The sequence below is a fragment of the Seriola lalandi genome, unplaced genomic scaffold (assembly GCF_002814215.2).
Source record: "Seriola lalandi dorsalis isolate HSWRI2012SDOR001 ecotype SW California unplaced genomic scaffold, Sedor1 jcf7180002054571, whole genome shotgun sequence".
Taxonomy (NCBI): Eukaryota; Metazoa; Chordata; class Actinopteri; order Carangiformes; family Carangidae; genus Seriola; species Seriola lalandi.
The window spans coordinates 631404-644025 of record NW_019525124.1 but is presented as its reverse complement, the minus strand read 5'-3'; the positions used below and the strand labels follow the sequence as shown (position 1 = coordinate 644025).

Here is a 12622-nt window from a genome sequence, read left to right as displayed (position 1 = left end):
CCCACTACAGTAATGTTATATCGGACAAAAACTTACCTCAGAACACAAGTTACAGTATTTTCACGACTCCCAAACTTAGGAGGAGCTGTTTACGAGGTGTCCCTGAATGCAACAGAAAACCGTTTACGATATACGGAGTCAACTATCCCACGAAGAGGAGCAGCGTGAATCTCGTGAGTAAAAACTCATTCTTTTACATTAAGTTTATTTTCGTATATGGAATGCCTGCCACATCTTATTTGAGTATAAAAACAAAACCAGCAGTGAAACAGTAGTTGTTTTTATCTTATTTACGATCGATAAAGAAGCTCTGAAAAAGTTGGTATCTTCATTTCCTCTTCTTCAGCTTAAGCGTTGCGTTACCCGCTTCCAATTGATTTGAGCTGTAGGTTAGCAGTTTATTTTTGAATGACACACTAACACAAGTCTCGATAAAGCTATAACTTACTTTACTATGTTAATGTTTACCACGTAGAGACAGAAAGTATAACGTACGGCGGTGTGAAGTAACGGGCCGCATTCCTCCTCGGTGGTAGTCATGACAGCCACGAGTAGTTTACTAACGTCAGCAACAGCTACTGTTGATGTAGAGATGTTAACGGCGGTATCTTAGTAGGAGAAAGTCGCATGTTATCCACACTGTTACAAGATGATGAAAAGCAAGCGGTTTACGTAAGTAACGTAAGTAATTTATAAAAGTACCCTAGAGGGACAAGGTCTCATGTGTTTTTGAGATAACCGGTGGAACTGACTTTAGATGATGATAGGTGTTCAACTGTATTATTCCCACAGCTGGTCTATTGGTCATATGTTTTTAAAAGTGTTATAACATCACAGTTATTATTTTGTATATTTAATAATTGGAGTAACAACATTTAGAACTTAGAAATAAATAGAAAAGACACTTTGTCTCAGTCTTGGCCAACTCTGAATAAGCAGTTAACAATACAAGAGAAACCTTCTAAAGCACCATTCAGACACAAGGCAATTCAAGGTGCTTTACAAAGGCATGGATATGTATTAAAAAACAATACCTTACAAGTAGAAGTTTAAGTGAGTACCACAGTCTCATGAAAGGTACCTGAGCTAGTGGAGATCCGCTGGAGAACTCAGTGTACACATGGAGGATGAGCTGATAAAAATCGGAAGGTTAAAGTGGGTTGAGGTTTGGCCTGGACTGATTTACAGGTGACTATAGCTTTTCTTCACCACTTTTGTGTAGGCAGCGCTGATATCTGCATGATCTGACCCATTTCGGGTTTTCAGTGTTAATAAATAAATTCACTAATGAAGTTGAGAAGTTTTAAGTTCAGACTCACTAAAAGTTATGTGAAACTTATCTGTGATAAATCAGGAGGAAAAAACATGTAAATAACCTCTTCACACACTTAAGCATTGTGCTCAGTGCCTCTCCCACATTAGTTCTGTTGTGCAATCATGTTCATTGAATTTACTGTTGTTGATCCAGGTCAGGTTTTTACAAAGAAAAAGAAACTTTTTATAAAACTATAGCTTCATCAAAATAAATACTTAAGATTTAAGATTTCGTGGACAGTTTACCCACATCCTTTAGAATTTCAAATTGCCTCACTACATAATGCATTCTAAGAAAACAACACCACAAACTACTCCATTCAAGTGAATGGGAAAGTGGTCTCAGACTTCTGAGTTACACAATTACAATTTGATATCAATGAACTTTAATGTTGGTTCCTCTATGATGACAGATTATTGTATTTTTGATATTCTAGTGTTTAATTAACTGTTCATCCTTTATATTGCCGGTGTTTATTTTCAGTGGGAGATGTGAGTTTTCTGCTATTCATTCAAATGTTTGTATATTATTCCTTCTGTTGCTGTTTACACAAGTAACAATCAGGTGTGTGGACAAGCCAGGCCTAGCTGTGTCATGACCTCTGAGCTGTTTGCTCATGTGACAGTGTGATAAGAAGATGTAGTGGATAGGCCACGCGGTTGTGAAGGTGAAGAGAGAGGAGAACTTATTGTTAACGGCTTATGAGCAGTGCGTCGCTGTGGAAAAGTTGAAAGTACCTTGTTGGTCATTGATACTGCAGCCTGGAAAATTACTGAGCTGATAAAGAGCAAAATGTTCAACTTCACCTGACATGTGCTGTGTCTTTATGAAGATTGTAGAAGGTTGTTTAAGTGAGTCATCACTTTTCATTTTGAATGTTTAAATTTCTTTTCCTGGCAGCTAAGTCAACCCAAACAAATCTGTTTGTGTGGCTTTTTCTTTTTAAAGCTCAAATACAGCAACACAGAGCAACTGCCTGTAAGACATTTTATCACTGTGTTTTATTTAGTGTTGGCTAGTAATGTAGTGATGATTGAAAATTAACTGGCAAGTTTGGTTCCAGCTTCTCAAATGCTGCATGTTCTTGTCTCAGCGATATTACTAATCTAAATATCTTTGTTTTTCGTCTAGTTTTTGACATTTTATGGATCAAATGTTTAATCAATCAACAGAAAAAATAATCAGTAGATCCACTGATAATGAAAATAATCTTTAGTTCCAGGCTTTGGAGCATATTGGTGATATGCATACATGCACTGCCCTGGATAAAATTTTTGTCTGTCTTTAATTTTTGATATTTCAATTTTCCAACCATGTAAACGTATTGTTTCCTCTAGTCATTGTGTCATCATTTTGTTACCCAACTGATCAATTATAAACAAAAAAAGTTAATATCGTGACCTGTATCGAAGGGTTTTCCAACTAAGAATATTTCTTATCAGGAGAGTTTCTCCCCAGAGCCAAACTTCACAGTCTTATAGCAGTGTGTCTCTCCCCTGACACACGGGCCTATAGCAGCAGTCAGGTGTCTGTGAGTCAGAGAGTCCCAGCTGAACACTACTACAACCATAACAACTAACGCTATCCTGCTAACACACAATGACTCATCATGCCTTATACCTGTGGTGTCAGTGTTGGAGGCGAGAGGCGGAGGATACCAGGTATCATCAGAGGTGGACGGTTTGTAGTGTACTGAAGCAGAGTCTTCCTCGTGAATTGAGTGGTGGCGTGCATTCATTTAAATGACACTGTTCAGAGTCAATGATACGAACTAGAGCTTGACTGAGAGTGGATTCAAGGCCGATATAATAATGATAGTTTGGAGCAAGAAAAAGCTGATAGTTGATTATCAACCCCCACCCACCCCTTCCCTCAAAGAAAAAACTATTACTCCAGCTACCATCTGTATTGTAATAAACAAGAAGACTTGTCAGTTAATTCAAATAGCTAATAGATAAATATATTAGCCTAAATATATTGTTTTAAATAGAAGAATTCCGTATCTATTAAAATCTATATGAATGATTTAAAGTGAACTTTAATTTGGGAGAAAATGATACTGTATTTGTTTTCTTAAGATTGCTGGTGGAATAAAAGCTTGAAGATAAAGAGACTTTTTCTAAAGTTAGAAACAAATGTTGTCATCACAGAAGCTTTGTGGGTAATTAGGCCTGGATTTGGGGAAAATCTTTATAGTCTGAAAGTTATCTTTTCTAGTTTAATCATTTCGGTGGCCTCAGTGAACCATTGTTTCAGTGTTGGTGTGTTTGAGGAAATCCAGTTGTTCATAACATAACTGTATTATAACTTCAACTTGATGCAGATGATACTGGGTAAATCATTTGTTCAGGCTGAGTTGTACAAACCATGATGAGTAAACTGATATTCATATTTAAAATGAGTGGAATACTCCTTTAACAAGTGACTCACTCAAACAATACGAGGCATTTGCAGTCTGGTGTATTACTGCTTGTCTTTTACTCCTTGTGAAATAAAAGTATAGTAATGTCATAGTGAGTCAGAGCATCTATGGTGTTTTAGCCTGTGCTAAACCCTGACTGTAATATCAGCTCTAGTTTTCTTTTTCTGTTTTAGTCACCAAGACACCAGGGCCCTGGGCTGTGAGAGGGCGATGGGTATGCTGTATACTGTATCTGAAACATTTCTTACCATTTAATGTTGCTTCTTTTAGAAAATGGTCCAGTAGGAGCGGAGGATGCAAGCTATGAGTCAAAGTAGTTCCTGTCTTTGGACCAAGCTCCCCCAGAGCAGCTGGTCCCCATGTGACCGCTACAAGCACGCCTGCTGCAGCTATGATGGAAGTGTCTACATCCTGGGAGGCAGAGGCAGCAGCTGTCTGAGGGACTTCTGGAGGTACAGTGTGGGTAAGAGTCGGATACACGTCTGGTATTCAATTCATTCCAGTGCAACATAGATTTGTGATGTTCAAAGCAACAACATGAATGACATATATGATGCATAATATACAGAGAGGATACAGCCCAGTGTGATATAATGCACTCGAATAAAGGATGTATTGTAATCAGGTAAAATACTTGTGCCCAATGTCTTAGTCTGTAACGAGTGGACAGAGTTGAGCTGCACCAGTGAAGCTGCACCAGAAGAGCTAGAGGAACATACTATGGTGGCTCATGAGGTACAAACCCATCAAGATTTGTTGATGCATTTGTTAAATCCACTTTCATATTTCTAAATGATCTTATGTCTGCTGATCTCACCCTCTTTGTTGCATCAGTGTGTGAATAATATGTTTACGAGCTTTGACCTTTCCAGGGCTTCCTGTATGTGTTTGGAGGCATGTTGGATTCTGCGTACACAAAGGCCAGCTGTGCCCTTTGGGTATTTGACGTTGGTGAGTTTGATTACAGAAGTGCATGCATGGTACAGCTTAGGTTGGCAGCCAATCTTCAGATCGTCAGCAAATTCTCAGGCTTGACAGAAAGAACGTGTCGTTACACGTTGACTCCAGACTCACTCCTGCACAGTTGTGTGTGAAACAACTGTGAAACCTGTGTAAGCTTTCATATACGTTAGAAAACGTCCAGACTTCACTTATTTGTTATATTTATATGCAGATATATATATTTATTTTCTGAATTAACAATTTGAAGTCAACCATTGAACAAAAAGTAACAGACAGATACTAGTTATGTAAAAAATCTTTGTCAAGGAAGAAGTTTCTAGATTTTATCTATTAGATAAAATGCCAGAATTAATTATTAATAGCTGTAATTAGATAAAATGTCTTCATTACAATTATTGTTCATAAACTTTTGGTTTACCTCTCAACTTTTGAAATCAATAAGCAAAACCTAAATAATTCCTCAGTAGTAGTGAAGAATAGAACAAGTTTGCACCAACAAACATTTAGGTATGTTTGATTTTCAGTTGATTCCATTAGTTTCTCACTGCCCTTCTGCCGTTCTCACTGTCTCCCATCTGTCAGCATATTCTGTGTCTTGTACATGGGTTTATGTGATTAGTATTTCCCCTTGTTGTAAAACACTGTTTTGTAAAACAAGATATATGAGTATTATTTCATATATTCATATATCTTGCTTTATTTTTGAGCTAAACTCTTCTTCACTTTCCTTCATGTGTTTCAGCAAAGCAGAAGTGGGTGCAGTGGCAGGGAAAGACAAGCTCCCGTCAGGTACAGAGCACCTTTCATAAACAATGACAGTATCTGACACAGTAACAGATGTTATGAAAAACACTCTGATCTACTCTCTTGCCAAATTTCATTTCAAACATCCATCTAGCCTGTTTTAAAATAACACACCTAGCTTTAAACTTTATAGCAAATAAGTGAATGTAGCGCTGTACTGCACTGTAGTTAGCTGGTAATGGAAAACTACATGGCTGCTACTGAGTACAGAATCAAGTCAGTCTGGATCAGTAAGACAGTGTTGGGCAGAAATGAAGAAACATTAACGTCACTGATTTGTGTTTTGATGTTCACAAGTGTCACAGGCTGGCTCATGTTTGTATTAGGGATGGGCATTTTCAGTAATTTCAATATTTGAGTACTCCTGTTACCTTATGAACGAGTACAGTGTAACTCGCAAATTATATATATATATTATTTTTTTACTGCAAAAAAAGAAATATGGGAGGTCCGTATCCGACTGGAAACACCTCCCCAACCAAGCCTACTGTTTGGCTGTCGGACAACATGATATTAATGCCACATATCTTGCACTGCACGTTATTGTCGTATTTTAAATTTTTTTTAATCAAAGTATTTCCTGACATCACTTACCCTAGTCACAGCTGCCATGGTGCACGTAACGCTACCTGAGTTGAACTAATGTAACCAAAAACAACACGTGCGCCGGTGCACGAGTAGTGAAACGCTGCTCGAATAATGACGTCAAGAACGAGTACGAGTAGTCCTATCCATCCCTAGTTTGTATGACAAAAAATACCAAATGTAAGAAATGTCACTAGGATATACTGTATTTCACAAAGATATTCTCTTTACAAAGGAAACGTACTGGATTAAAAAGATTTTACAGGTGTATCTAAACTGGTAGATGCTAAATTTATAAGCAGGTGTTGAATGTCTTGTTGTTAGACACAAAGAGAAGTTTAAGCTCTCTGAAAGTCTAGAATTTCTTAAAAGCAATTTGACTTTTGGAGGCCATTCCAGGAGACTGTTTTCAATATGCAAGTCAGAAATGTCTCCACTCCCAGGTGTCTTGAACACAGCAGAAGCAGCACAGATGTACACCCCCCAATCAAGGTTGATATCAGGTCTGGAATCCTGCAGCATCCGTGCAACCTAAACAAGAGAAATACAGTCAAAGTGAATCAAATATGAAAGGTGAAGTTAATTATAAGTTGTACGTGATAAGGTCCTTGGATCATCTTACAGATGTGTGTTTATATTTCTGTCCATGTGTAGACTCAAATGCCAACCAACAGAAAAGGACACAGTGCTGTGGTGGTTGGCTCTGCCATGCTGCTGTATGGAGGTTTAGTCGACATAAAAGGATCATCACAGGACTTCTGGAGTTTGGATTTTGGTGAGTTAAAAAGTTGGTGTAGCAGCACATGAACCAGTTCCCTACCTGAGCAAAACAAGAACCACCGTCACCAGCTGCAGTCCAAGACAGTGTAGTTACCAGCAGGCAGGAAACACGAAGCAGGACAAGCCGAGGCAGCGACTGAACTTTCTAATTCATTCAATTCAATTCAATTTTATTTGTATAGCACGAAATCATGATATACATGATCTCACTGCACTTTACAGGATAAGGTCGAGACCTTACTTTATTATAGAGCGAAACTAACAGTTCCCACAAAGAGCAGCACTTGGTGACAGTGGGGAGGAAAACCTCCTTTTTAACAGGAAGAAACCTCCAACACGGTGGGTGGCCGTCTGCCTTGACCGGTTGGGTTTGAGATTGAAATGTTTACATATAGCACCTCATAAATAAATAACAGTGCTGCCTAAAGGATTCATTTTCACTTTCAAAGTTTCGAAATCAGAGGGGAAGTAAGACATTTTGTCCAAAAGACACAGCATGTTTGAAATACAGAAGCCTATTAATAACATCACTGTTAATGATTGTAAACTGTTGTGAGGCAGTGTTTTATTGCCTCTGAACTCCGGCATGATGGCCACACAGAGAAAGCTCCAGTGTGCGCATTAATCGTTGCTACTTGTGTGTGTTTGTGTGTATGACAGATACCATGGCTTGGTCCCTGCTGGGTGGTTCTCAGCAGGGCTCGTTTGGCCCCGGCCCCAGACACAGTCACTCAGCCATGGCCTACCTGGACTGCATGTACCTGTTCGGGGGTTTGAAAGGCTTGCGGGAGCAGAGAGACTTCTGGAAGTGGAATTCCAGTAGCCACATGTGGACTCTCCTCAGTAGCAAGTGAGTAGTGGTTTCACCACATGTCCACAACTAGATACAGAACTGAAATCACAGCAGAAGCCAAACATGCTGCTACTCTAATGCTAGAGAGATGCTCCTTCCAGAGAACTCCTACACACTTCTCTAAACAGGAAGTCAGAGTAATTTGTTTGATAAGAAGTAAGGTGTTTTGTGAAGTCCTCTTTCACTATGAGAACATTAATGGATCTGGATGGTTAATTATACTGATGTGATTTTAAAGCTATTTCCCATCTGTGATACAGCTTGTCATACTGAGGTGCAGCAAAACCATCAAAACAACTGCAGCCTTTGTTTTTTATGTAAGTCCGTGCAGCTGCAGCATCTTGACACGTCATTGTGGGTCCATGTTAGGGCTGCACAATTAATCAAAAGGAGCTGCAATTTTTTTAATAAAGGTAAAATGTGTCACATTGCTGTGTATTTTTAGCACCATAAGCGTTGTGGTGCTACAGAGAAGCCCCGGCCAACAAATCATATTCTCCAGACGTAAAGGAACATGTTTGTTTGGGACAAGAACCAACAGAAATCACATCAACATTAAAAAAAAAAATCAGTGCAAATAAAAAAACGACCATTCCACAATATCTGCCAAAATAATCGCAATATCATTTTTTTGCATATCACGCAGCTCTAGTCCACATGTGTCAAGTCGTCAGCGTCACCACATGTGAAACTGATGTTTGTCACATTTACTTTGAAGATTGACACTCCTGGGCTTCTGTACCTCGACTACATCTTCTCTCTGTATGCCATGCGCGGTGTGTGTCACAGCTGACCAGGGCTGCACCTATACGTTACTGGCAAAGAATGCAGGTCAGAATCGATCAATAAACACAGAGAGAAAGCATTGCTGCTTTCTGTCTGTGTTCATTGCCAGAAAAATGGTAAAACTACTCCAAATATTTAGAAACTTTCAATGTAAGTGTCTGACAAGGCGCAACCATCTTACTTCCTCATTGCGACACGTCGACACACGTTATGTAAATTGACGTATTTACATAATTGATTACGCCGATTACGCGTCGCCCCAGCCCTACAGCTGACACGACTCTACATGATGCCACTGCTTTAACGCTTTTCTGTAATTACATTATTTAAATGTGTGATGCAATAGTTTAGTTTTAGTTTTATCAAAGACTATAAGTAATTACATCACAGTTACTGGCTGGATAAAAACTGCATTACTGTTTTAAGACCCTCATATATTCCTTAAAGTGACACAGATACTTACAGCAGGGCAGACAGGCAGTTTCTGTTTGTACTACACTGGACGTTGACAAGTGCAGATGGTTCATACTGTGTGTTCAGAGCATTAAGTCCTCACTCTCACACATTCTGGGCTGTCCGACCAGGCAGACCTTTGTGACACAGACATGGAAAGTGTCTTTGGAGTGTAACATGAAATTTCAACATAGTTGTGCGATGACTTATTATATTAATTTGTGTCATTATCTATTACTAAATAATAGAATGACATGAGTGTGTGACCACCCGTAAGAAACGCACCCACAAGTAAAATGAGCGCCCTCCTTACACTGCCCTCCACAGAAAAATGACCCCTCCTTGTAAAAACTGTTTTTCTTTTCATAACATTGTGACCTGCTGCTGTGATGACTTTCTGCAGTGCACACCTGCAGGGTCATGGTCAGTCCGTCATTGTCAATCATTATTATACCATAAATATCATAATATGGCAAATTTTTTCTCTAATTAAGATTCACAACCACTATAATAAATGAAAGTTGCGTCTAGGTGAGAATCAGCTCAGAATCGCAAGCAGTGTGTCAAAGCATTTGATCAAAACGTGCACATCAGAAAGGACAGTAATGAGAGTTCCTCAACGCCTGCTGAACAGGCTGAGATCATCTGTAACATGTGGTGACATGAGGAGACTGTGTCAGGCTGCACAGAAGAAAAGATGCCTACTGTACTATGTATATAGACAATAAAGCAAACATACCTTAATGTGACTACTTTCCTCATTGCCTACTGAGAAACATATTCTTATCACAATTGTAGTATAACAGTGAGTAATCTTTCCCAGACAGTCGACATGGTGGTTTTCATTGGGTGTTATCGGGCTGATGTGATCTTAGATTAGATTAAATGAACATTTTGCAACTATATTATGAAAAGAAATATAAAGATCAGAAGAAGATAATTGTAATTGTGACTTGGTCTTATTTGTGTCACTTCAGCCACATTGGTTATCATAACCAATGGAAATGAATGGTGTTCTCTGCTGAGATCTGGGAACACAGTTATTGAGAGGATCATAAACAGTTTAATGAGACCTCTTTATTTGGAAGTAAAACTGAAAATAGGCATCAACAAAATATTGTTAACAATTATACAATAACCCTCTCTGCACAGGAAGACTACAACATGTATGATAGGATGGTATCTGCAAACAGTGATGGACATTTTGAGTATTAATTGTGTTGTTCATTAGGGATTTTGATTGTCGTGATTTCACAAATTTAGTCCCATATAAACTCAGTTCCACATATAGAAGAAAACTGCTGTACTAACCTGAATATTAGACAACACAGATTATAAAACAGAAATCCCATATCTGTGGAGCCTCTCTCAGACACATGATCTCATGGTAGTGATGTTGCAGCATCTCGATTTCTCCAGTTCACAGTAAACTTGATGAATTCAATTATTATTACAGAATGGGAATCGTGTGAGAATCATGTTGTAATAAAGTGGAATTACTTTTTAAACATCTGGATCGTGTTCAGGGTTAAACAACAGTTTCAGGAAATCATATGAATTCGCCTGATATAATCTTTCTCTTCTTCTGTAGTGTTTGTTCTGTTTGTATAATTTGGGGATTTCCAGCTTTTCTCCTTCACAGTTGGGGATTACATACATAAAAAGAAATAGGCCAATGGAAACAGTAAACAGTGTTTTGTGTGTTCCTTCTCTGATGTTTCCCTCAGGTCCGGCCCCTCCAGACTGATGGGTCACTCAGCTGTGGCCTACAAAGACAGTATGCTTCTTTTTGGAGGGGGCGAGAGCCTGAGCTCTCCAGAGAACTGCCTTTGGAGGTTTAGCTTCACCACTCAGACCTGGGGGCAGGTGGCCGCTCTCCAAGGCTCCAGCCCCCCAGACAAGATTCACCACTGCTGCGCTGGACTGGGTCCCAGCTACAAGTCCAACACCAGCTCAGGACTCCAACCCAGGCTACTGGATGACAAACTCAGGCCCTTCAAGAACAAGTGCTTTCCTGCGCCCCTCACTTTCCTGGGCTCAGAGGGAGCTATAGAGCTGGAAACCTTCAGCCTGGACAAGTGCTACAGCAGCAAACTGACAAAACCCTCAGAACTGAACAATAGCAATGAGGGCGTGATGGGGAAAGATGCACAGCGGGTGGGAAACTGTTTGACCTTTGAGAACAAAGCTTTCAGCAAACAGTGGAGCTGCACAGAGGAAGACCTGCTGGATGAGGAGGATGATGACATAGTCCAGCACCTGCCCGATCTGCTGCTGGTCCTCGGAGGAAGACCCTGCTCCAGTCACAGCCCCATGTCCATATGGCAAATGACCCTGGGTGACTCATAACAGCCTCGGAGAAACAAACTGGACAGACTTTTTCTCCATGTGAGAAGAATGAAAATTTGAAAAAAAAAACAGTGTTATATTACAAATATATATACGGTATATATATATATATATGTGTGTATATATGTATATACACACATATACACACCACTATAAAATCGATCGTGTTTAAAGGGTTTACTGACTTTCTGTAACAAGAAAAAAACATAGAAATATTTCTATAATAGTTATTTTTGTGATGTGAATTTGTGCATTTGTCACACATTTTTTGTAGTACTCAAATAAATGATTGGAAAATGGCATTGAGAAAAGCTGTGAAGTCACATTAATAATTAAATAAGCAGTAGTCAAATTATGAAAACAATACACACACAAAAACCAAGAATCCCCACTCCACACGATGCTGCTGTGACAGTCTGCTGTTCATTTCTACTGAAGGTCTGTGACACAGTTGCCCTCACATGGGCGATGAAGAACACTGCCTGTAATACAAACTGAATGACACATGATGGCGCCAGAGCTCAACGTTGTGTTGCATCTCTGTCTACCAGTAACTGCTCTGTTAGAAATCAGGCACAGTGACTCAGGCTTTTGAGTCGACCAAGTGAAAAGTACAGTGTTTAGCTTATCACACGCAACCAGCCAGCACATGAAGAATCAGTCTTTCAGACATCGCTCTGTGATTTCGTTGAAATGGGAGGAATTCATGTGAGCACAGAGTCAGTTTCAGCCTCACACTTTTTCATTAAAATAAAACATTCAAAAAGAATTCTGACTTCACCCTTAATGCACCTTTTATTTCCTGTTATGTGATGGACAAGTCTGCTGACCAATGTAGTGCTTTTGTTTTCTTTCTTGGATTCAGTCACATACATGTCCCACTGCCAGATATACAGTATTCACTAGAGGAGTGGTTCCTGACTATATATATATTTATTTATACACACACACACACACACACACACACACACACAAACACACACACGATAGGAACTTTTATGTTGTCACCAGCTGAAACACATTATATACTTGTTTCTATCTCAAGTCTGATTGCACATTAAAAGATCAGATAGATAGATGTTGCTTTCACTTCAGTCCCGTCCTGTTCAGTCATTACCATGTCAATAAAAAGTTGTCGGAGAATATTTTGTTCTGCCTCTGTTGAGATTATCAAGTGGGCCAGGAGTTGGAAAAGTTTGGGAACCACTGACTTAGAGCACTAAAAGTGCATCACTACCTCCTGTATGAGTACAGTTTGCTAAAAGTGACAATACCCCTGTTTTAGGAAATTACTGAGCCTTTTTTTAATTAA

At 39.3% G+C, this 12622-nt stretch overlaps 1 protein-coding gene across 1 annotated transcript; it reads left to right on the top strand.

Moving 5' to 3' along the window:
- The first annotated feature begins 92 nt into the window (after positions 1–92).
- Positions 93–11621, top strand: klhdc3l (kelch domain containing 3-like). The gene is made up of 8 exons (XM_023417073.2): positions 93–173; positions 4008–4200; positions 4390–4472; positions 4610–4688; positions 5443–5489; positions 6744–6864; positions 7530–7719; positions 10689–11621. The coding sequence occupies exons 2-8, from the start codon at positions 4032–4034 to the stop codon at positions 11308–11310; spliced, it is 1311 nt and encodes a 436-aa protein (XP_023272841.1). The 5' UTR covers positions 93–173; positions 4008–4031; the 3' UTR covers positions 11311–11621.
- Positions 11622–12622: the final 1001 nt, after the last annotated feature.

Bases quoted from the DNA above. Each gene is read 5' to 3' on its own strand.
- klhdc3l (XM_023417073.2), top strand. From the start codon at position 4,032: ATGCAAGCTATGAGTCAAAGTAGTTCCTGTCTTTGGACCAAGCTCCCC. The intron at 4,201-4,389 runs GTAAGAGTCGGA...CCAATGTCTTAG, and splicing joins CTTCTGGAGGTACAGTGTGG to TCTGTAACGAGTGGACAGAG. The intron at 7,720-10,688 runs GTGAGTAGTGGT...TGTTTCCCTCAG, and splicing joins TGGACTCTCCTCAGTAGCAA to GTCCGGCCCCTCCAGACTGA.